Raw genomic sequence first — 24,872 nt, 5'->3', positions numbered from 1 at the left:
CAGGTGAGTTACTGCTGATAAGGCAGCAAGCAACAGACTTGAGGTCTCCAGAAGTATAATCAGTCTTGGGGATGAAACAATCTATTGAATCATCAATAATGTCACACCCTAAATTTGAAAGAGTGAAATCATATAAGAATCTAACACCAGAACAATTCAGTAACAGAACTTCGAAGAACAACACTATAAGAATTGAACCCTGGAATCATGCCAAGTGCCACCATTAATCTGGTAATAACCAAGTTGAGTTGTGAAGCTTAATTTGTTGATTTGAAGGACCTTATTTTGGTTGCTCCATGCAGTAAAGTTTAAATCATTACTTTAATTACTCAATTATCTGAGCTTTCTTCATAAGTAGCTGAATTAAAGGTAACTTGTGGTGGTGAGTTTATCCGTAACACCCTAACAAAAACAGGAATAGCTGCAGAAACTCTGCAAGTCTGGCAACATCTCTGGAGAGAAAGCAAAGTCAACTTCTGCTTTTGCCTAGTGACTCTGCTGTTTCATTCCCATTTCCATGTGGATTTCTAGATCAAACCTATAGTGTCCCTGCACCAAGCCATTATTCACACAAACCAAATGCTTAAACATTTTACTTTTCATGATTAGAGGGGAAGCTGTGAGCTATTACGCCTCTAAATCTTTCTGAAATATTTTGTTGCATGCACTGCAGCAACTGACCAAGCCTCACTGGATAATGTCTTCTAAACCCACTTTCATCTAGAAGGACAAAGACAGCGGATACACGGGAACAACATCACCTGCAAGTTCCCCTCCAAGCCCCTCACCATCCTGACCTGGAAATATCTCGCCGTTCCTTCAGTGTCACTGGGTCAAAATCCAGGAACAGTGGGTCTACCTACAGCACATGGACTGCAGCAGTTCAAGAAGGCAGCTCACTACCACCTTCTCAAGGGCAACTAGGGACGGGGAATAAATGCTGGTCAACCAGTGATACCCAAACCACATGGGTGAATTAAAACAAAACTGCATGTTGTCACATGTGGAGTGGTGGTACTAATGACAACCTTCCTGATGAAGAGCTTATGCTCGAAACATTGACTCTCCTGCTCCTCAGATGCTGCCCGACTTGCTGTGCTTTTCCAGCACTCTACGGATTGACTCTGATCTGCAGCATCTGCAGTGCTCAGTTCCTCCTAGTGCACTTCTCGAATATCAGTCAGATTGAGAAGCCTCTGGGATCTGCTGGAGGCCAAGCTAACCTGAGATACTGGCCAACTCCAGATTCCCCCAACACCCTTCCCCTCCTCGGCCCTTAGAAGACAAGGATGAGATCAGGCTCAGGTGACCAGGAGCTGCAGATCACTGGACTTGTTCCCATACTTTGGAACGGTCCTCCCTTCCCCTGCACACACACACTGCCAGGGACATTGGTACAAACCTCGACATTCTTAATGCCATCTCCATCTGCATCATTGTCACACTGATCTCCAACACGGTCATTATCAGCATCCTCCTGACCTGAATTCGGGGTATACCGGCAATTATCCTGAGTGAGGTGACAGAAAGACACTTAAAAGGAAGTGAACAACATATCAAGAACAGTTCTCCAAATATACAAATCATAAGGAAACTTTCAAAATCCATGGACCACAAAATGAAAATTTCACATGAACGCATCATTTTCCAAGTCCAAGTGTTTCGGCTTTCATTAACAGGGGGATCGAGTTTAAGAGGCGTGAAATTTTGTTATGGCTCAATAATGCTGTGAGGAAGGCATATGGTGTACTGGGCTTTATTGGCAGAGGAATTGAGTTCCGGAGTCCTGAGATCATGTTGCAGTTGTATAAGACTCTGGTGAGGCCTCATCTGGAGTATTGTGTGCAGTTTTGGTCGCCATACTATAGGAAGGATGTGGAAGCTTTAGAACGAGTGCAGAGGCGGTTTACCAGGATGTTGCCTGGAATGGTAGGAAAATCTTATGAGGAAAGGCTGAGGCACTTGGGGCTGTTCTCATTGGAGAAGAGAAGGTTTAGGGGAGATCTGATAGAAGTGTATAAGATGATTAGGGGTTTAGATAGGGTAGATACTAAGAACCTTTTACCGCTAATGGAGTCAGGTGTTACTAGGGGACATAGCTTTAAATTAAGGGGTGGTAGGTATAGGACAGATGTTAGGGGTAGATTCTTCACACAGCGGGTTGTGAGTTCATGGAATGCCCTGCCCGTATCAGTGGTGAACTCTCCTTCTTTATGGTCATTTAAGCGGGCATTGGATAGGCATTTGGAAGTTATTGGGCTAGTATAGGTTAGGTAGGATTCGGTCGGCGCAACATCGAGGGCCAAAGGGCCTGTACTGCGCTGTATCTTTCTATGTTCTATGTTCTAAGTCACTGGTGAGACCACATGTGGAATATTGTGTCTAGTTCTGGTCACCCTACAATAGGAAAGATACAGAGGCTTTGGAGAGGGTGCAAGGAAGGTTTACCAGGATGCTGCCTGGACTGGAGGACTTGCCGTATGAAGAACGGACTTCTCTCTCTGGAAAGAATGAGGAAGAGAGGTGACCTGATCGAGGTGTAACAAAATAATGAGAGGAATAGATAGAGTCAATAGCCAGAGACTTTCCCCCAGGACGGGATTGACTGGTACGAGAAGTCATTAGGAGGAAGGTATAAAGGAGATGTCAGAGGAAGGTTCTTTATGCAGAGTGTTGTGAATGCATGGAATGCGTTGCCAGTGGTGGTGGTGGAAGCAGAGTCATTAGGGACATTTAAGCGACTGCTGGACATGCACATGGACAGCAGTGAGTTAAGGGGTGTGTAGGTTAAGTTACTATATTTTACATTAGGATTAAATCTCAGCACAACATCGTGAGCCAAAGGGCCTGTTCTGAGCTGTACTTTTCTATGGTCGATGTTCTATCTCTCAACCAGCGGTGATCAGGCGGTCCGTTATTTGTTCTTTCATTTTTAGCTATAAAAGCGATTACACATTGATAAAAGAAAACGTTTTGATGATCCTGCGAACCCTCACCTTCTTACAGTGACGATGATTGTCAATGCAGGGCAGGTCCTGGTCCGGATAGCCATCGATATCTGTGTCTGTTCCACACACATATCCATTTCCAGCCCAGCCAACTTTGCACTGAGGAGAGACAGTCACAACAAGAAATGTACAAACAATTCCAGGATACTTCCCCAGCCGCTGTACCACAGCCCCTTCTCTCCTGGAGACAGCAGACAGAAGTCAACAGTGAAGGAGGACTGCATGATAATTCAAAATAGCCAACATACACAACTGACGACCAACGGCCAGCACTGCTTCTGACAGGTCACAAAGACAGGCAGATATGTGAAGCTCAAAGCTGAACTTGACAGTACAGGTTAACCCAACTCACTATCAGACTGCAGAAGGAACAAGGCTCGACAATCAGAATGTCAGCATTGAATAGGGATCAGAGAGGGACAACACTGAACTTCAGTAAAACTGTCAGAGAGAGGGGGACAACACTGAACTTCAGTAAAACTGTCAGAGAGTGAGGGGACAACACTGAACTTCAGTAAAACTGTCAGAGAGTGAGGGGGACAACACTGAACTTCAGTAAAACTGTCAGAGAGTGAGGGGACAACACTGAACTTCAGTAAGACTGTCAGAGAGTGAGGGGACAACACTGAACATCAGTAAAACTGTCAGAGAGTGAGGGAAACAACACTGAACTTCAGTAAAACTGTCAGAGAGTGAGGGGGACAACACTGAACTTCAGTAAAACTGTCAGAGTGAGGGGGACAACACTGAACTTCAGTAAAACTGTCAGAGAGTGAAGGGGACAACACTGAACTTCAGTAAAACTGTCAGAGTGAGGGGGACAAAACTGTCAGGCAGTGATACTGTCAGAGAGTGAGGGGAACAACGCTGAACTTCAGTAAAACTGTCAGAGCATGAGGGAAACAACACTGAACTTCAGTAAGACTGTCAGAGAGTGAGGGGGACAACACTGAACTTTAGTAAAACTGTCAGAGAGTGAGGGGGACAACACTGAACTTCAGTAAGACTGTCAGAGAGTGAGGGGGATAACACTGAACTTCAGTAAGACTGTCAGAGAGTGAGGGGAACAACACTGAACTTCAGTAAGACTGTCAGAGAGTGAGGGGGACAACACTGAACTTCAGTAAAACTGTCAGAGAGTGAGGGGGACAACACTGAACTTCAGTAAGACTGTCAGAGAGTGAGGGGGACAACACTGACCTTCAGTAAGACTGTCAGAGAGTGAGGGGGACAATACTGAACTTCAGTAAAACTGTCAGAGAGTGAGGGGGACAACACTGAACTTCAGTAAAACTGTCAGAGAGTGAGGGGGACAACACTGAACTTCAGTAAGACTGTCAGAGAGTGAGGGGGACCACACTGACCTTCAGTAAGACTGTCAGAGAGTGAGGGGGACAATACTGAACTTCAGTAAAACTGTCAGAGTGAGGGGGACAACACTGAACTTCAGTAAAACTGTCAGAGAGTGAGGGGGACAACACTGAACTTCAGTAAGACTGTCAGAGAGTGAGGGGGACAACACTGAACTTCAGTAAAACTGTCAGAGAGTGAGGGGACAACACTGTCAGACAGTGATACTGTCAGAGAGTGAGGGGGACAACATTGACAGGCAGTGAGATTGTCAGAGTGAGGGGGACGATACTGTCAGAAACTGAGACTGTCAGACAGTGTGGGGGATGATACTGTCAGAGAGTGAGACTGTCAGAGAGTGAGACTGTCAGAGAGTGAGGGGAACAACACTGACCTTCAGTAAGACTGTCAGAGAGTGAAGGGGAACAACGCTGAACTTCAGTAAGACTGTCAGAGAGTGAAGGGGAACAACGCTGAAGTTCAGTAAAACTGTCAGAGAGTGAGGGGGACAACACTGAACTTCAGTAAAACTGTCAGAGAGTGAAGGGGACAACACTGTTAGACAGTGATACTGTCAGAGAGTGAGGGGGACAACTTTGACAGGCAGTGAGATTGTCAGAGTGAGGGGGACGATACTGTCAGAAAGTGAGACTGTCAGACAGTGAGGGGGATGATACTGTCAGGCAGTGAGACTGTCAGAGAGTGAAGGGGACAACACTGAACTTCAGTAAAACTGTCAGAGAGTGAGGGGAACAACACTGAACTTAGTTAAACTGTCAGAGAGTGAAGGGGACAACACTGAACTTCAATAAAACTGTCAGAGAGTGAGGGGGACAACACTGAACTTCAGTAAAACTGTCAGAGAGTGAGGGGGGACAACACTGAACTTCAATAAAACTGTCAGAGAGTGAGGGGGACAACACTGAACTTCAGTAAAACTATCAGAGAGTGAGGGGGACAACACTGAACTTCAGTAAAACTGTCAAGAGAGTGAAGCTGACAACACTGTCAGACAGTGATACTGTCAGAGAGTGAGGGGGACAACATTGACAGGCAGTGAGATTGTCAGAGTGAGGGGGACGATACTGTCAGAAACTGAGACTGTCAGACAGTGTGGGGAATGATACTGTCAGAGAGTGAGACTGTCAGAGAGTAAAGGGGACAACACTGACCTTCAGTAAGACTGTCAGAGAGTGAAGCTGACAACACTGTCAGACAGTAAAACTGTCAGAGAGTGAGGGGGACAAAACTGTCAGGCAGTGATACTGTCAGAGAGTGAGGGGGACAACACTGAACTTCAGTAAAACTGTCAGAGCATGAGGAAAACAACACTGAACTTCAGTAAGACTGTCAGAGAGTGAGGGGGAACAACACTGTCAGACAGTGATACTGTCAGAGAGTGAGGGGGACAACATTGACAGGCAGTGATTGTCAGAGTGAGGGGGACGATACTGTCAGAAAGTGAGACTGTCAGACAGTGTGGGGGATGATACTGTCAGAGAGTGAGACTGTCAGAGAGTGAGGGGGACAACACTGAACTTCAGTAAAACTGTCAGAGAGTCAGCGGGACAACACTGAACTTCAGTAAAACTGTCAGAGAGTGAAGGGGACAACACTGAACTTCAGTAAAACTGTCAGAGAGTGAGAGGACAACACTGTTAGACAGTGATACTGTCAGAGAGTGAGGGGGACAACATTGACAGGCAGTGAGATTGTCAGCGTGAGGGGGACGATACTGTCAGAAAGTGAGACTGTCAGACAGTGAGGGGGATGATACTGTCAGGCAGTGAGACTGTCAGAGAGTGATGGGGACGAAACTGTCCGAGAGTGAGACTGACAGGGAGTGATGGGGACGACACTGTTTGCCAGTGTGACTGTCAGAGTGATGGGGATGATACTGTCTGAGAATGCGACTGTCAGACTGTGAGGGGACAACAGTGACAGACAGTGAGACCGTCAGAGAATGATGTGGAACGATACTGTCAGTGAGTAAGGGAGGGTCAACACTGTCAGACAGTGAGATCACAGACAGTGGGACGTCAGATACTGAGCAGGACAACACTGTCAGACAGTGAGACTGTCAGAGAGTGAGACGGTCAGAGAGATGGGAAAATGAGGCCACATAGCTGACTGACAGGAAATAAACCCCATTGAATATTTCAGACTCAGTTTGTCCAATGACGAATCATTTTCGTTGTAGATGTTGCTGTTGGACAGAAGATAATTACTCACAATCTTCTGATCTTCTTCCTCCCTCCCTGAAACCTTGGCTGGCCAGATTTAAAAGCAGGAGATTGTGCGGAAACACTGAGACTCACATGGCAGGACACCTCTCCGTTGCGTTCGATGGAACACTGTGCGTTGACATCACATGGATTGACTGCAGCACTGCTGCATGACGTCTGGTGAACACAGCCAACTGTCTGGTTTCCAACAAACCCCCTCCGGCATGGACCACATTTAAACGAACCCTGCACAAGAAACAGTTAATTCACCTGCAGGTACACAAAGGGGTCCCTGAATATTCATCACCGATCGTCAAGCTACAGCTGATGCAGTTGGAAAGGAAGGGGCTGTCTGAAAGCCAGCGTTTCATGTTCGAGCTAATGCTAACTCCCTGAAACGTGGATGATTCTCCCACAGGTATCAAAATGTTCACAGTCCCCTTGTTGAGTTAATGCCAATATTTTTACACAAAGGGACATATTCAAACAAATGTTTGAGGACTGGAGGAGGCCACTCAGCCCGAGGAGCCTGTCCCACCATTCTATAGGATCATGACTGATCTGATGGAAACCCCAGCCCACGTTCCTTTCATTCTCTGATCAGTAAAGGAACAAACTTAAAAATTTTCAGTGTACTCACCTCCACTAACTATTCTCTGCAGAAGAGAACTCCACGGTCACACAACAGAACATTTTCGTGCTCATCTCTATCTTAGTTGGGAGACACCAACCTCTTCTGAAATTGTGTCATCTAGTTTTAGTCTCTCAGACAAGGGGAGACATCGACACTGAAACACAGCAGGTCCTGAGGAATCTTGACAATCACCACCCATTCTCTAAAACTCCAGTGGACATTGACCCCATACTGTCCTCAGAAGACAAGACCCCTCCATTCCAGGACTGAGGACAACTGATGAAGTACTGGGGAATAGAATATGAATGTAATTTGGCTAAAATCATAAAGGTGCACTGTCGAATCTTCACTAGGTCTGCAAAATGGAAATGTTTGGCTAAAACAAACATGGGTCCATTACAGACAGAAGAAAAAATATCAGGGAATAAGAGACCTTACACCAGCAGCAGAACCAATGGATGGAGAAGGCTTTTGATAAAGTCTGCCACTGGAGGCTGGTTAGAAAATGTTAAAAGCACATAGTACATTACTTTCTATCCTATCATAGGTTAATGGTTGGCTAACAGACAGAAAACAGAGCAGGAGTAAATGTGATCATTCTTATGTTGGAAGGGGTGGAGTACGACAAGGATCAGTGCTTGGGCCCCAGCTAGTCACAATATTGATCAATAATTTGGCAACAATTGTAATATTTCCAAATTTTTAGATGATTCAAAGCTGAGCAGGAATTTATGTGATGGGGAAGATGAAAAGAGCTTCCAGAGGATTTGGACAGGCATCCTGACTGGACACCAACATGGCAGATGGAATATTATGTGGATTAATATGAGGTATCTGGTAGGAGGAGCAGATGTACAGAGTATTTCTTAAATGGTAAAGGTTGGTATCCTTGTCATTAAGTCACTGGGAGATACCATGCAGGTGCAGCAACCTATTAGCAAGGAATTGTAGTTTTTCTTGCAGGAGGATTCAAGTGTAGGAGTACTAATTAAGCCTTACTTCAATTATCGAGGAGCTTGGTTAGACCATAACTGAAATACATGTGTTGATTTAGAATCCTTATCTCAGGAAGAATATTATTGCCTTCGAGAGAGTGGCATCACCAGATTTATTACCGATATATTTACAAAGAACAAAGAAAATTTACAGCTCAGGAACAGGCCCTTCGGCCCTCCAAGCCTGAGCCGATCCAAATGTACTGTCTAAACCTGTTGGTTTGGAATGGAGGGACTGACCAATGAAGAGAGAGAGATTGGGCAAACTGGGAGTGTATTCTCTTAAGTTTTGAGAGGAGAGAGTGAGAGTGAGTGAGAGTAAGAGTGAGTGAGAGCGAGAGAGAGCGAGAGAGAGTGTGAGTGAGAGAGAGAGTGAGTGAGAGAGAGTGAGTGAGAGAGAGAGTGAGTGAGTGAGAGAGTGAGTGAGAGAGTGAGTGAGAGTGAGAGTGAGAGAGAGTGAGAGAGAGTGTGAGAGAGAGAGAGAGAGAGAGAGAGAAAGAGAAAGTGAGAGAGTGAGTGAAGAGAAACAAAAACAGGCTCTTTGGTCTAACATGTCCATGCTAATTAGGTTTCCGAAACTAAAGTTGTCCCATTTTCCTGTGCTTGGCTCATATCTTCCTAAACCCTTTCTATTCATTTCCCTGTCCAAGTATCTTTTCAATGTTGTAACTGTACTTGTATCTACCACTTTTTAAGGCAGTTTATTCTACATACAAACCACCCTCTGCCAGAAAAGGTTGCCCCTCAGATCCCTTAAAACCTTACTCCTCTCACCTTAAAATCATGCCCTCTAGTTTTGATCTCCCTCACCTTATGGAAAAGACCTTTGCTATTCACAATATCTATGTGCGTCATATTTTATAAACCTCCATAAGGTCACCCCTCAACACTCCAGCGAAAACAGATCCCAGTTTATCCAGCCTGTCCTTATAACAAGCGCAAGTGTGAAAGGTGGTACAGAATAGGCTATGTTGTGGTTGGAGGGTTCCTAGGCGGAAGATGAGACGTTCTTCCTCCAGGCATCTGGTCCCCTTCTTCAAAGACTGCAATTTCCCCTCAGACGTGGTTGACGATACTCTTCACTGCATCTCCTCCACTTCCTGCACCTCCACACACACCATTTACTGCATCCGCTGCACCCGATGTGGCCTCCTCTACATTGGGGAGACAGGCTGCATACTTGCGGAACGTTTCAGAGAACACCTCTGGGACATCCGCACCAACCAACCCAACCACCCCGTGGCTGAACACTTGAACTCCCCCTCCCACTCCGCCAAGGACATGCAGGTCCTTGACCTCCTCCATCGCCAGACCATAGCAACACGAAGCCTGGAGGAAGAGCGCCTCATCTTCCGCCTAGGAACCCTCCAACCACAAGGGATGAATGCAGATTTCTCCAGCTTCCTCATTTCCCCTCCCCCCAAGTTATCTCAGTCCCAACCCTCGGACTCAGCACTGCCCTCTTGACCTGCAATCTTCTTCCTGACCTCTCCGTCTCCATCCTCACCCCCTCTCTGGCCTATCACCCTCACCTTAACCTCCTTCCACCTATCGCATTCCCAATGCCCCTCCCCAAGTCCCTCCTCCCTACCTTTTATCTTAGCCTGCTTGGCACACCTCCCTCATTCCTGAAGAAGGGCTTATGCCCGAAACGTCGATTCTCCTGCTCCTTTGATGCTGTCTGACCTGCTGCGCTTTTCCAGCAACACATTTTTCTGCTCTGATCTCCGGCATCTGCAGTCCTCACTTTCTCCTATGTTGTTTAGAAATACATTTTCCTCTTAGCCAGTTCATCAGGATTAAGAATGACATGCTTTCACTCTGATTCGATTAATTCTATTCTTTTGATCAGTCACAAAACAGGGTCTCTCGTGAGCCAGTGGGAATTGTTTTTTTTACCTATTCAAGGTTGATTTCTAAAGTCTCCTGGTCCTCCAGGAGTCTCCTGTTGTGACCAAGTCCCAAACAAAACACTTGCTTCTGGAGTTTGATGAAAGTGAGCACTGCAGATGCTGGAGATCAGAGTCGAGACTGTGTTGCTGGAAAAGCGCAGCAGGTCAGGCAGCATCCGAGGAGCAGGAGAATGGACAATTCGGGCATAATGTGGCTGATTCCTGATGAAGGGCTAATGCCTGTTCCCCAATGCCCTTTGATTAACTGCCTAACCAGAATCTATTCATCTCTGCCTTACAAATATTCAACAATCCCCACTGCCATTGATCTTGGAGGCAGAAAAGTTGGAGAACCCCCTGAGGGGAAACATCTCGTGTGCTAAATGGGTAATTTTAAACGAGGGCCCCATCATTTGGGATTTCCCCACAATAGAAAACAGGCTTTGCTACTGAATATAATTCTTTCCAATGTTCCCAGACTGTTGGGAATTCATTCTGAGGGATAGGAGTTGATTTGGAATCATGTTCCAGTGAATGTTATGCAACAGCAGTCACCAGTCCTTCCTTTAATGTTGAACTGCACAAGCTAAGTGTTGAATCAGGTGAAAGTAGTAGCCAGTGAGCAATAGTGAGCCTGTCCACTGAGCCACAGGATACCCTCCACAGCAACAGGAGGATACCAGCCCCAGGATTCCTGCCACTCACCACTGTATTTGTGCAGAGGGAGTTTATTATGCAGCCACCATTATTCCCATCATTGCATTCATCGATGTCTGAGCAAACCTGAAATAAACAAGACAGCATCCAACAGAAATTATTACATCACAGCCAGCGCTTTGGACAAAACAACGGAGTCCTTTATGCAGAAGTGTTATTTTGAAATCATTCAGAGGCTGACAGACTGAGTGAACAACTGCTTCTGTTCTGCTTCGATGGGTTTTCAGAAAGTCAAAAAGGATCATGAACATAAAACTGCCTCTTTCCTGGCCCCAGGTGGACAGCAGGAAACAATGCAAGTGAAGCTGCAATCCCCACAGTTCAGACCGTTTGACAGATGGCTCTTTAACAAGTGGGAATGCCTACAGTATTAATCATAGCAGGATCTCCAGGCAGCTGTGGAGAATCCAGCTCCTCAGGATGGGACTGGGAATTCCAAGCATCTAATGTGTAACCAATTGTTCGACATTAAATCCTGGTTATGTCTTTTTATTGTATCCTTGGTATCTATGAAACCAGAGTCTCGGACAGGTCCCACTAGTCAGAAAAAAATGTCATCTTTAATTTGTCCAGACTCACATTTAAACAGCAAATGGCAAATTAAGTTCAATTTGAAAGTTAGTGTGTGCATTCACTGTGTAACAAAGTCTAAATCATTAGTTTATACTAACCCAACTGAGTATAATTTAGTTTGTGTTAAATTGAAATCTACAGTTTAAATTCTGTAGCTAGACTTAAGCAAGCTTTTATTTTTCCAAGGCAAACTCCAAGAAATGAAGAATTTTTTTTGCGTATTTCTGTAACCGTGATGTGACACAGCTTTCGAATTACTACATTTTTATGCATTGCTGATGGATCTTTATTTACATTAGATTGCTTTCCAACCCAGTTAAGAAAAATAATCGGGCCTCAGTGTTTTCCAGGGATTTCAGGAACTTGTTTTTAAAAATAAGAGGAACACCGAAGCTAGACAGAGGGACTTTTAAAATGTTACTTGGAATTTGAAGTTGTCCTGTGACGTTATTGGATAAACATGATCATATGAACCGATGCTCTTGAGAAGGGAAGGATATAGTGAGCGAGATTGCCTTAGATTGAAAAGTTAACGTTAGTCCCAGACCAGGAATGTTGGGATAAACTCCGGAAACATTACTTATAGAGTCATAGAGATGTACAGCCTGGAAACAGACCCTTCGGTCCAACCTGTCCATGCCGTTCTTAAAGTGGAGTATTTTTAAACTCATAGTAATTCCTTGAAGAAGCCTTCTACTGTTTCAGTCAATACATTAAATTCTCAAGTGATTTAAACCTATCGAGATGTCAATGACAAGAATTCTACTGTGAGGAATGTGATATTTTTATGTAGAAACATGGTATTTTTGGGTACTGTACTAAGGTACGTTTAGGGTATTACATAAAAGCTGCAGGTTTTCTTTCCAATTTGCAAAGGAGTATATTTGGAGTTTAATGAGGTTATACCTTTACGATATGTTTAAAAATCTTTGAATTTGTGTTATAAATAGTTAATTTGGTTTATTCTATTTTAATCTTCATTTCTTTAATTAATGAACTTGTATTTTATTGTTAAGGCAAAATCTGCAACATTGCTGGCTTATGTTTTAGAGAGAGATGACCGTGTTAAAACCAAAACAAATTAAAATACGATCCATTAAAACAGGTTTCAGTCTAGGATCTGACTTGTCCAATAACAACTTCATCAGAACAATTGCAGGCTCGTCCAGGAACTTGTGAATTCACTGAACTTTAAGAGGAAGATTTGTCTTTCTTGTTAGAGTAATGGTTATGTGGTATAAAGATTGAAGTGATGTTTATTGAGCAGCAATTTGAAGATGTGCAAAGAGTTTCTGGAAGTGGAAGATCTAACAGTGGATTATTTCACGTTTTGGTGAAAGCCAGGCTGAGGGATTAAGCAGATAAACTGAAGGCAGAAGGAGAAGCAGGATCTGAGAAGGATGTGTTTCACGTGATTATCCCATATTTAGAATTCAAAAAAAAGGAAGTCTGCCATTGGGATAATGCAGTCTGAATTCACTAAAAAAAGCTAGAAATGAAAAAGATGATTCAGAGAAAGAGAAATGAAAAGGTTAAAATCGTGGAAAATGAAAAACAGAGGACAGGAAAAAAAGAGAAGCAGAGAGAAATGGAACTAAAAAAGCTTGAACTCTAAAGACATAAGGAAATTAGAGATGAGTTGACCATAAAATCGCTCAGAGAAAAGAGAAATAGAAAGTCCTGAGTGAAAGAGGAGCTAGTTTTCGATGACAAACAGAACAGACTGGAAACTAATGTAGGATCAGGACTGTCATAAAAATGCTTTTGTTGAAGGTTAACAAGGAGAATCAAGCAGATAGAGTGTCAGTGGTTCCGGCACATCCACAGGATGAACAACGCGATCTCATCACCAAAGATTGCCTGTGTGGTGAAGCGGTTGATCAGAAGTTGAAAGCTTGGCTTCAAGGATGTTTGGAAAGGTGACCTGGACATTATAGGCAATGAATATCACACTTGGCAATCACTAGCTGGGTACATGGAAAATGGGGACACAATGCACCAGTGCAATGATGAATCGCTTAGGAACAAGTGTTAACCAAAAGTAATAAGCCATGATGTTTGAGAGCTTTATGCCTGGCTCCTAAGGCAGAACCTGCCTCTGAAGTTTTGGCCTCTCTAGCTATCAGCCACGTTGCAGCACAGGGAAATACCCATCGGAAATTACCGTCACCTTCGGAAATGTAACAAAATTATTCAGAAACGAATTGGATCACATTCTTCCAAGGTGGATATGCAACATGCAAGTTAAAAATAATTATTAATTATATCTGGAAGAACAGCAGCACCTTAAAGAATACAAATCACTGACCACACCTTCCTCTAGAAACAGGAAGAAGAAACCAGTTGCTGAGCACATGACACAGCACTGCCTTCGGTTCTCACTGTAAAATATACTTCTCTGTCTGTCTTGTAAGGTTTGTCTCCAAACATTTTCTGTTTGTTACTCACCTGCCTCATTGTCATTGCATATTGCACTCCAACACCAGCTACAATTGTTCCTTCATAGCCCGAGGGACAGGACTCACAGCGGAATCCTGGCACTGCGTTTATGCATTTGGATTCAGAGAAACAGGGATTGGCGAAGAGGCACTGAAGATGTAATGAACACAGGCAGAACATTAATGCTGACACTCAACAGAAAGCCATCCCAGTTCACTCTCCACTTTAAAATTTAATTCTACTTCAATCTGCATCAAACATGACCTTCTGCAGCTGTTGTCGCTAACATCATCAGAGTTAGTACAAGTTCAGCCTGCTTTCTGAAACATAAGCAAACGCTACAGCATATTCATCACAATACAATCTACGTACCTTCCCCCACCCCACCCCCTTCGTTCTGAGACTTCGTAAACTAGATCCCAGCCTGAAACACACTCCAATTAACAAGATATGGCTGTAGAAAAGGCAGCATTTATTGTCCATCATTGAGAAGGTAGCAAGGAGCCACCTTCTAACTGCTGCAGTTCACTTAGTGTAGGTACAGTGATGCCACTTGCAGGAGGAGGTCCCGGGACTTTGAAACCATGGTCATAAAAGAACAGCGATCAAGTGCAAGTCAGAATGGGATGTCTTGGAGCAGAACTTGCACCTGTCCTAGATAACAGGAATCTGCTTTGAGAAACCTTTATCAGTGCATCTTGTAAATGGTACACGCTGCAGATACAGTGTGTGGGCTTTTTTTTTAGATTACTTACAGTATGGAAACAGGCCCTTCAGCCCAACAAGTCCACACCGACCCGCCGAAGCGCAACCCACCCATACCCCTACATTTACCCCTTACCTAACACTATGGGCAATTTAGCTTGGCCAATTCTCCTGACCCGCACATCTTTGTGACTGTGGGAGGAAACCGGAGCACCCGGAGGAAACCCACGCAGACACGGGGAGAATGTGCAAACTCCACACAGTCAGTCGCCTGAGGCGGGAATTGAACCCAGGTCCCTGGCGCTGTGAGGCAGCAGTGCTAACCACTGTGCCACCGTGCTGCCCCTTTTTTTTTTCTTTTTCTTTTTTTTTAAAAGGTATTCCAATAAGTTAGAGAATTCCCATTAAATATTTCTCAAAATGGGCTTGAGTGCCCAAATCCCATTTGGAATTGAAGTTGAGCAAAGGGAGAATCAGTGAGAAAAAGGCTGGAGACAGGATTAAGATTTAGTACCAAATGAATCCTTCACCTAGTTCCTAGTTGAGAGACTTTCAGGCTGGTTCTACCAACACATCACTAGAATCATAGGTCCATGCACTCGAGCCAGATGACCCTCTAACTGGTGTGGTTGCCCATGGAGACGGCCGGGTGCAGAGCTTGAGGGAAGGGGGTCATATACATGGGAGGTGGCACCATTGCTGCACTGTATCCTTGGGTTACTATGGGCTCAGGTAACATCAGAGCACCGGGAGACAGGTGGAGTGGACTCCCCTCAGGAATCTGTACATCATTCTCTTCCATACACGGTAGAGTCATCCTCTTCCCTTTCTGTCATCTATTGCAAAACCAAACTCTGATCACCTCTTTGTCTAAGCAGAGATCTTCAGCAATCTGAGAGATCTCCTCACTGGTGGGCTTAGGACACTTCATGAAGTAGGTCTCCAAGTTTCTCTTCACACCAGTCTCAATACTGGTTCTTCTCTTCCTTTTCCTTGACTGATCCAGAACCTGCTCCATGTTACAAATCTCCTGCAGGCCGCCATTATTCTCCGCGTCATTCAGCCAACGCTGAAGGATTGGCTTCAACTTGCACATGTTTTTGAAACTCAACTGGAGTGCTTCAAACCTGCAGATGGTGGTCTGGCTGAACATCTTCCCATAGAGATTTCCCAAAGCTAATCCAACATCAGCCTGTGTGAAGCCAAGTGTAATCCTCTTATGCTTCAATTCTTTGGCAAATTGTTCCATTTTCTCTTTGGTGGGGTACTCCTCCTCGCTGTCGCTGGATTGACCTTCCTCGCTCGTTGTCTCAGTGGAGCCAGTGTTGGACTGGACAGGCTGGCTGCTGTCGCTGTGCTGGGAGGGACTGGGGTACATCTGAGGGGGTGAAGGGAAGGGCCCATAGCTCTGACTGGGAAGCGGCCCTGAGGAGGTGGACGACGTCGACGACGAGCCGGAGCCCGAGTTGCTGCTGCTGGGGGCGGCCAGGGCTTCTTTATCCTGAACTGCTCGAGTGTTGTTGGAGCTGCACTCATCCAGGCAAGTGGGCTGTATTCCATCACCTGTGCCTGGGAGACAGTGGGCAGGCTTTGAGGAGTCCAGCTGTGATTTATTCCTAGCCTCTGACCTGCTATTGGAGCCAGTGATTTGTCCAGTTGGTATCTGGTCCAGACTGTTTCTGGTCAATGGCAACCCCAGGCTGATATGGAGGATTTGATGATGTAAGCCACATGGAAGTTGATGCCCAAGGCACACTCAATCTGCAACTCCTTCTCCATGGCCAGGTGAACATTCTGCAACTCATTTTCTAATAGCATTGGGTAGGTACCCCCATCAGATGAACTGCAGTGATTTAAGAAGATCTCACCTCAACCGGCTCAAGACCAACTACTGGCAAGTAAAACTTATTGTATAAAAGGACACCTACTGGGCTTTTGTACCTATAACATATCTATACTCGATATTGACACCACATTTAATCAATTAATTCAATTCCAGTCGATACCTCAAATCAACTGAATTCCAGGCTGGAATTAAGCATGCATCTCCAGATAAGAAAGAGATGATTTAAAATTAATGTCAGACCTCATCAATATCGGTGCAGTGTGTGCCGTTTCCTGTAAAACCTTCAGGACAGGATCCACAGCGGAAACCAGGGTATTCATACGTTTCCATACATTCCACAGTTTCAAAACAAGGACTGGGATCACACTTGGACCGATGGTCATGAAACCCTTTGAAAGGAAGGGAAAAGGCTTTGATGAAAAATATACCATCCACTCGCCAAAATGTTCCTATTGGAAAGAACCCCAGCTGATTAAACCCTTTCTCTTTCACTCCCATTGGACAGAACCTCAGTTGTTCAAACCCCTTCTCTTCACTCCCATTGGACAGAACCTCAGTTGTTCAAACCCCTTCTCTTCACTCCCATTGGACAGAACCCCAGCTGATCAAACCCCTTCTCTTCACTCCCATTGGACAGAACCCCAGCTGATCAAACCCCTCCTCTTTCACTCCCATTGGACAGAATGCTAGTGGATCAAACCCCTCCTCTTTCACTCCCATTGGACAGAATGCTAGTGGATCAAACCCCTTCCCTTTCACTCCCAATGGACAGAATACTAGTGGATCAAACACCTTCCCTTTCACTCCCATTGGACAAAATCCCAGTCAGATAAACCTTTCCCTGCTAATTTCTATTATACACAACTCAAATGGACTTTACCCCCACTCTGATTGTTACCAATTCCAGTGGATCAAAGGGACCAAAGCTGCTCTGAATTTACTTCATTGGACTGATTCTGCTTCGGAGTGTCGTCTTAGCTTCTGAATCTATTTATCGGTCCTAGGTTTTACCCAAACTGACAAGGATTCATGGCCACTGAAGTTTTGCTCTGAGTTTTCTCCCACTCACCACACACTTGACACTCCAGGATTGTGTTCCGTATCAGTGACATTTCCTTCACCTGTTCATGAAAACAGGAAACTGGATCAAAGACAAAAATGCCAGACTTTGACTTTCCCATTCACTGCACACTGACCGCTGCAACTGCCCCTGACTCCATGTTCACACGCTTCACCTCCTGGCCCAGTCACTGCCCCCACCTCCGCTTCACATATCGGTATTCCCAACTCCCAAAGCTGCTCAGGTCCATATACCCTCTGGCCCATGACCAGGATACTGGCCACATGCTGCTTCATGCACTGACCTGAACACTGCCCAGGATAAGTACCCTCGATCTCCCATCCAGGACAACTACCCCTTTGCTCAGGGCACTGACCCCTGGTCAGGATATCCCTTCTGTGTAATGCAAGACAAGATCCCTCCACCCTCCTCTATATCCAAGTGCCAAAAACACATCTTCCAGATGATTTACCTGCACTTCACTCAATCTAGTCTGCTGCATTCACCGCTCACAATGCGGTCTCCTTTATGTTGGGGAAGTAAAGCCGAGACCAGGTAACCACTTTACAGAACACCTACATTCTGTGTGCAAGAAAGACCCTGAGCTTCCAGTTGCCTGCCACGTCAACACCCCAGCGTGTCCCCTGGCCCATATCCCTGCCTCAGGCTTGCGGCGGTGCTCCAGTGAAGCTCAGCACAAGCTGGAAGAACAGCCCCTCACCTTCTGCCTGGGGACTCTGCAGCCTTCTGGACGCAATGCTGAATTCAATAATTTTAGGGCTAGGGGCACTGTCTCCCACGTCCTTACCCCAAACCCCACATCAGGCCTTGTTATCGCACGGTCTGCTACTACACACAGGGAGACAGTGAGGTCTGCAGATGCTGGAGATCAAAGTCAAGAGTGTGTTGCTGGAAAAGCGCAGCAGGTCAGGCAGCATCCGAGGAGCAGGAGAATTGATGTTTCAGGCAAAAGCCTTTCATCAGGATGGGCTTTTTCCCAAAACATCGATTTTCCTGCTCCTCGGATGATGCCTGACCTGCTGTGTTTTTCCAGCACCACACTCGACTCTGCTATTACACACAACCCATTGTAGCCACTAACAGTCCCCATTAGTAGCGACTTATTCCCAGAGGCTGATCATTATCCATTCCTTTATGTGTCCATCTGGTCATCTCTCTCTGTGGGCTCTATCCCCACTTATCATTTATTCCTCCCCCCTCCCTAACTTCTGCATTAAAAAAAAACTTTTTTCTAAACTCCCAACAGAAGGGTGACTAGATCAGAAATGTTAACTCTGATTTCTCTCCACAGATGCTACTGGACCTGCTGAGCTTTTCCAGCAATTCCTGTTTTCATTTCTGATTTCCAGCATCTGCAGTTCTTTCGGTTTTTCCTAACCCTTGATGTGCAGTTCAGGGAAGTGGCCTGCTCTGTGCAGGATACCTGCTTACCTGCTCACGGATATCTTCCCTCAGGTCACGGAGGATCTGATTAAAAAGAGCCAACTGATTGACTAGTGCTGTTGTCTGGTCACCTGGAGGAAAAGCAGACACAGACTTTGATGAGACTTCAATGCTCTCTCACATCCTCACTTTAACATTTCAAAGGCTCAATCTCAATGAAATCCAACACAGCCAGCATGTGTCCAAAGACATATACAGTACTCACCCAGAACAGAATTTGCACCATTCACTGCAAAAAGACAAAATAAATTATTAACCAGCATCAAGAAACATAACACAGACAGGGAATTCCCCCCCACCCCCCAAACACAGACAGGGAATCCCCTCCAAACACAGACTAGGAATCCCTCCACCCCCAAACACAGAAAGGGAATCCCATCCCTCCCCTCGAACACAGACAGGGAATCCCCCCCCGAACACAGACAGGGAATCCCCGCTGAACACAGACAGGGAATCACCATTGAACACAGACAGGGAATCCCCCCAAACACAGACAGGGAATCCCCGCTGAACACAGACAGGGAATCACCATCGAACACAAACAGGGAATTCCCCCCGAACACAAACAGGGAATTCCCCACCGAACACAGACAGGGAATCCCCCCTCCCTGAACACAGACAGGGAATTCCCCCTCCCTGAACACAGACAGGGAATCCCCCACGAACACAGACAGGGAATCCCCCGAACACAGACAGGAAATCCCGACCGAACACAGGCAGGGAATCCCCTCCAAACACAGACAGGGAATCCCCCCTCCCTGAACACAGACAGGGAATCCCCCCCGAACACAGACAGGGAATCCCCTTCCCTGAACACAGACAGGGAATCCCCCTCCCTGAACACAGACAGGGAATCCCCCCCCTGAACACAGACAGGGAATCCCCTTCCCCGAACACAGACAGGGAAACCCCCTCCCTGAACACAGACAGGGAATCCCGCTCCCTGAACACAGACAGGGAATTCCCCCTCCCCGAACACAGACAGGGAATCCCCCCGAACACAGACAGGGAATCCCCCCCCGAACACAGACAGGGAATCCCCCCCCGAACACAGACAGGGAATCCCCCCCGAACACAGACAGGGAATTCCCCTTGAACACAGACAGGGAATTCCCCCCCCGAACACAAACAGGGAATCACCATCGAACACAAACAAGGAATCCTCCCCGAACACAGACAGGGAATTCCCCTCCCCGAACACAGACAGGGAATCCCCATCGAACACAGACAGGGAATCCCCCCGAACACAGACAGGGAATCCCCCCCGAACACAGACAGGGAATTCCCCCCGAACACAGACAGGGAATCCTCATCGAACACAGACAGGGAATCCCCCCCGGCTGAACACAGACAGGGAATTCCTCTCACTCCCGAACACAGACAGGGAATTCCTCTCACTCCCGAACACAGACAGGGAATCCCCCCGAACACAGACAAGGAACTCCCCCCCCCACCTCGAACACAATTAGGGAATTTCTCCCCGAACACAGACAGGGAATTCCTCTCACTCCCGAACACAGACAGGGAATATCCCCCGACCACAGACAGGGAATTCCTCACTCCCGAACACAGACAGGGAATATCCCCCTCCCCGACCACAGACAGGGAATTCCTCTCACTCCCGAACACAGACAGGGAATATCCCCCGACCACAGACAGGGAATTCCTCTCACTCCTGAACACAGACAGGGAATATCCCCCGACCACAGACAGGGAATTCCTCACTCCCGAACACAGACAGGGAATCCCCTCCGAACATAGACAGGGAATTCCCCACCCCATGAACACAGAGAGGGAATCCCCCTCACCCCCGAACAAAGACAGGGAATTTCCTCCCCCCCCACCCCGAACACAGACAGGGAATCCCGGCCCCCCCGAACACAGTCAGGGAATTTTCCCCCCACCCCGATCACAGACAGGGAATTCCCCCCCCCGAACACAGACAGGGAATCCCCCCTGAACACAGACAGGGATTTCCCCCGAACACAGACAGGGATTTCCCCCCCCCCAAACACAGGCAGGGAATACCCCCCCAAACACAGGCAGAGAATCTCCCCCTCGAGCACAGATAGGGAATCCCCTCCCTGAACACAAACCGGGAATCCTCCAATACAGATCTGAGCTCTGCAGTCCTGTCACATCAAGTTGAGACTGGTGCTGGATAATTAAACAACTCACTGGAGGAGGAGGCTCCACACAATCCGCATCCTCAATGATGGAAGAGCCCAGCACATCAGTGAAGAAGATAAGGCCAAATGTATGCAGTAACCTTCACCCAGAAGTGCCAAGTGGTTGATCTAGCTCATCCTCTTCCAGATGTCCCCAGCATCATAGATACCAGTCTTTAGTCACTTCGATTCACTCCAGGTGATATCCAGAAACAGTTGGAGACACTGGATACTGCAAAGACTATGGGCCCTGACTATGTTCCAGCAACTGTACTGAAGACATGTGCTCCAGAACTTGCCACACCCCAAGCTAGGCTGTTCCAGTACAGTTACAACACTGGCATCTACCCAATAATGTGAAAAATTCAAACATAGAACATAGAAAAGTACAGCACAGAACAGGCCCTTTGGCCCACGATGTTGTGCCAAGGTTTAATCCTAATGTAAAATATAATAATCTAACCTACACATCCCTCAGCTCACTACTATCCATGTGCATGTCCAGCAGTCGCTTAAATGTCCCCAATGACTCTGCATCCACCACCACCGTTGGCAACGCATTCCATGCATTCACAACTCTCTGCATAAAGAACCTACCTCTGACGTCTTCTCTGTACATTCCTCCTAATATCTTAAAACATAACCCCATGTACCAGTCAATCCTGCCCTGGGGAAAAGTCTCTGGCTATTAACTCTATCTATCCCTCTCATTATGACCTCCAACACTCAGTAGCAGTAGTGTGTACTATCTAGAAGATGCACTGCAGCAATTCACCAAAGATCTTCGGACAACACCGTACAAACCCACAGCCACTTCCATCTCGAAGGCCAAGGGAAGCAGATGCAATGGAACACGACCACCTGAGTCTAGATTAGAGTGGTGCTGGAAAAGCACAGCAGGTCAGGCAGCGTCCGAGGTGCAGGAAAATCAACATTTCAGGCAAAAGCCCTTCGTCAGGAATGAAGCAGCAAGCCTCCAGGGTGGACAGATGAATGGGAGGAGGGTGGGGCTGGGAGAAGAGTACAATGGGTGCATGGGGGTGGGGATGAAGGTGACAGGTCAGAGACGATGGTGGAGTGGATAGGTGGGAAGGGAGATTGGCAGATAGGACAGGTCATGAGGATGGTGCAGAGCTGGAAGGTTAGAACTGGAGTAAGGTGGGGGCAGGGGACATGAGGAAACTGGCGAAGTCTATATTGATGCCCTGTGGTTGAAGTGTTCCGAAGTGGAAGATGAGGCGTTCTTCTCCAGGCGTCAGGTGGTGAGGGAGCAGTGGTGGAGGAGGTCCAAGACCTCCATGTCCTCGGCAGAGTGGGAGGGGGGAGTTAAAATGTTGGGCCACGGGGCGGTGGGGTTGATTGGCGCGTTTCCCCCGAAGGTGTTCCCTAAAGCACTCTGCGAGAAGGCGTCCAGTCTCCCCAGTGTAGAGGAGACCGCATTGGGAGCAACAGATACAATAAATGACATTGGTGGATGTGCAGGTGAAACTTTAACGTCATAGAGATGTACAACATGGAAACAGACCCTTCGATCCAACCCGTCCATGCCGACCAGATATCCCAACCCAACCCAGTCCCACCTGCCAGCACCCGGCCCATATCCCTCCAAACCCTTCCTATTCATAGACCCATCCAAATGCCTTTTAAATATTGCAATTGTACCGGCATCCACCACTTCCTCTGGCAGCTCATTCCATTCACGTACCGCCCTCTGTGTGAAAAAGTTATCCCGTAGGTCTCTTTTATATCTTTCCCCTCTCACCCTAAATCTATACCCTTTAGTTCTGGACTTCCCGACCCCAGAGAAAAGTCTTTGTCTATTTATTCTATCCATGCCCCTCATAATTTTGTAAACCTCTATAAGGTCACCCCTCAGCCTCCGACGCTCCAGGGAAAACAGCACAAGCCTGTTCAGCCTCTCCCTATGGCAGTCCCAGTCTATGTTTGGAAAGTTAAAATCCCCTACCATAACCACCCTATTATTCTTACAGATAGCTGAGATCTCCTTACAAGTTTGTTTCTCAATTTCCCTCTGACTGTTGGGGAGCCTATAATACAATCCCAATAAGGTGATCATCCCTTTCTTATTTCTCAGTTCCACCCAAAAAACCTCCCTGGATGTATTTCCAGGAATATCCTCCCTCAGCACAGCTGTAATGCTATCCCTTATCAAAAATGCCACTCCCCCCTCCTCTCTTGCCTCCCTTTCTATTCTTCCTGTAGCATTTGTATCCTATAAGATTAAGCTGCCAGTCCTGTCCATCCCTGAGCCATATTTCTGTAATTGCTATGATATCCCAGTCCCATGTTCCTAACCATGCCCTGACTTCATCTGCCTTCCCTGTTAGGCCCCTTGCACTGAAATAAATGCAGTTTAATTTACTAGTCCTACCTTGTCCCTGCCTGCCCTGACTGTTTGACTCACTTCTGTTCTCAACTGTACCAGTCTCAGATTGATCTCTTTCCTCACTATCTCTCTGGGTCCCACCCCACCACCCCTTCCGCCCACCTTACTAGTTTAAATCCTCCCGAGCAGTTCTAGCAAATTTCCCTGCCAGTATATTAGTCCCCTTGCAAATTAGGTCATTTCTACCCCAAAAGAGATTCCAATGATCCAAAAATGTGAATCCTTCTCCCATACACCAGCTCCTCAGCCATGTATTCATCTCCTCTGTCCTCCTATTCCTGCCCTCACTAGCTCATAATCCAGATATTACTACCTGTGAGGACCTCCTTTTAAAATTTCTGCCTACCTCTCCGTAATCTTCCTTCAGAATCTCAACCTTTTCTCTTCCTATCTCGTTGGTTCCAATGTGTACAATGACCTCTTGTTGGCCCCTCTCCCCCATGAGAACATTCTGTACCCTGAGACATCCTTGATCCTGGCATCAGGGAAGCAACACACCATTCTGCTTTTTCGCTGCTAGCCACAGGAACATCTGTCTGTACCTCGGACTAGAGAGTCCCCTAACACAATTGATCTCTTGGAACCCAACGTACCCCTTATTTCATTAGAGCAAGTCTCAATACCAGAAACATGGCTGTTTGTGCTACGTTCCCCTGAGAATGCAACATCCATACATTTTCCAAAACAGCAAAACCTGTTTGAAATGGGTATATCCACAAAAGACTCCTGCATTAGCTGCCAACCTCTCTTACCCTTCCTGGAGTTAACCCATCTAAGTGACTGTATCTGAGACTTTCCCCCCTTCCTATAACTGCCAACCATCACATACTGTTGCTGCTGTAAATTCCTCATCGCTTATTTCTGTCTTTCCAACCGATCCATTCGATCTGATAGGATTCGCTGCCAACAGCATTTATTGCAGATATAATCCGCATTAACCCTTAAACTCTCTTTAAACTCCCACATCTGACAAGAAGTACATATCATTCTATTAAAGGCCATTTTTGCTCCTTCACAATTTACAGATCCAGAAAATAACACCGTCTTATTCCTCTACAAACACTACTCCAGGTTAAATTAGTAGTTATGGCTTATCCAACTTTGATGGATATGGAAGGCTTCTTCGGGACCTTGGATGGAGGGGAGGGGGGAGGTGTGGGTGCAGATTTTGCAATTCCTGCAACATCTTCCACCCTACCAAACTTCCCATAAACCACAACATCTGCTGACATTTCTGCCACCTCCAAACAGATCCCACCACCAGGGATATATTTCCCTCCCCACCCCTTTCTGCTTTCCGCAAAGACCGTTCCCTCCGTGACTACCTGGTCAGGTCCACGCCCTCCAACAACCCACCCTTCCATTCCTGGTACCTTCCCCTGCCACCGC

The 24,872-nt window shown here is 46.4% G+C and overlaps 2 protein-coding genes across 2 annotated transcripts in view; both read right to left on the bottom strand.

Moving 5' to 3' along the window:
• thbs3a (thrombospondin 3a) overlaps positions 1-24,872 on the bottom strand; it is a 74,271-nt gene that overhangs the window by 25,500 nt on the left and 23,899 nt on the right. Inside the window, exons 5-13 of the mRNA XM_060820781.1 lie at positions 19,114-19,137; positions 18,897-18,979; positions 17,454-17,505; positions 16,625-16,773; positions 13,843-13,983; positions 10,810-10,887; positions 6,677-6,829; positions 2,997-3,107; positions 1,403-1,510 (exon numbers count right to left, since the gene is read on the bottom strand). Of these exons, the coding sequence (XP_060676764.1) occupies positions 1,403-1,510; positions 2,997-3,107; positions 6,677-6,829; positions 10,810-10,887; positions 13,843-13,983; positions 16,625-16,773; positions 17,454-17,505; positions 18,897-18,979; positions 19,114-19,137 (899 nt within the window). The remainder of the gene's footprint in view (positions 1-1,402; positions 1,511-2,996; positions 3,108-6,676; positions 6,830-10,809; positions 10,888-13,842; positions 13,984-16,624; positions 16,774-17,453; positions 17,506-18,896; positions 18,980-19,113; positions 19,138-24,872) is intronic.
• On the bottom strand, positions 15,371-15,787 carry LOC132805617 (POU domain, class 5, transcription factor 3-like). The gene has a single exon (XM_060820782.1). The coding sequence runs from the start codon at positions 15,785-15,787 to the stop codon at positions 15,371-15,373; it is 417 nt and encodes a 138-aa protein (XP_060676765.1).

This window comes from Hemiscyllium ocellatum, chromosome 50 (genome assembly GCF_020745735.1).
Source record: "Hemiscyllium ocellatum isolate sHemOce1 chromosome 50, sHemOce1.pat.X.cur, whole genome shotgun sequence".
Classification (NCBI taxonomy): domain Eukaryota; kingdom Metazoa; phylum Chordata; class Chondrichthyes; order Orectolobiformes; family Hemiscylliidae; genus Hemiscyllium; species Hemiscyllium ocellatum.
This window is presented reverse-complemented; position numbering and strand designations above follow the sequence as displayed.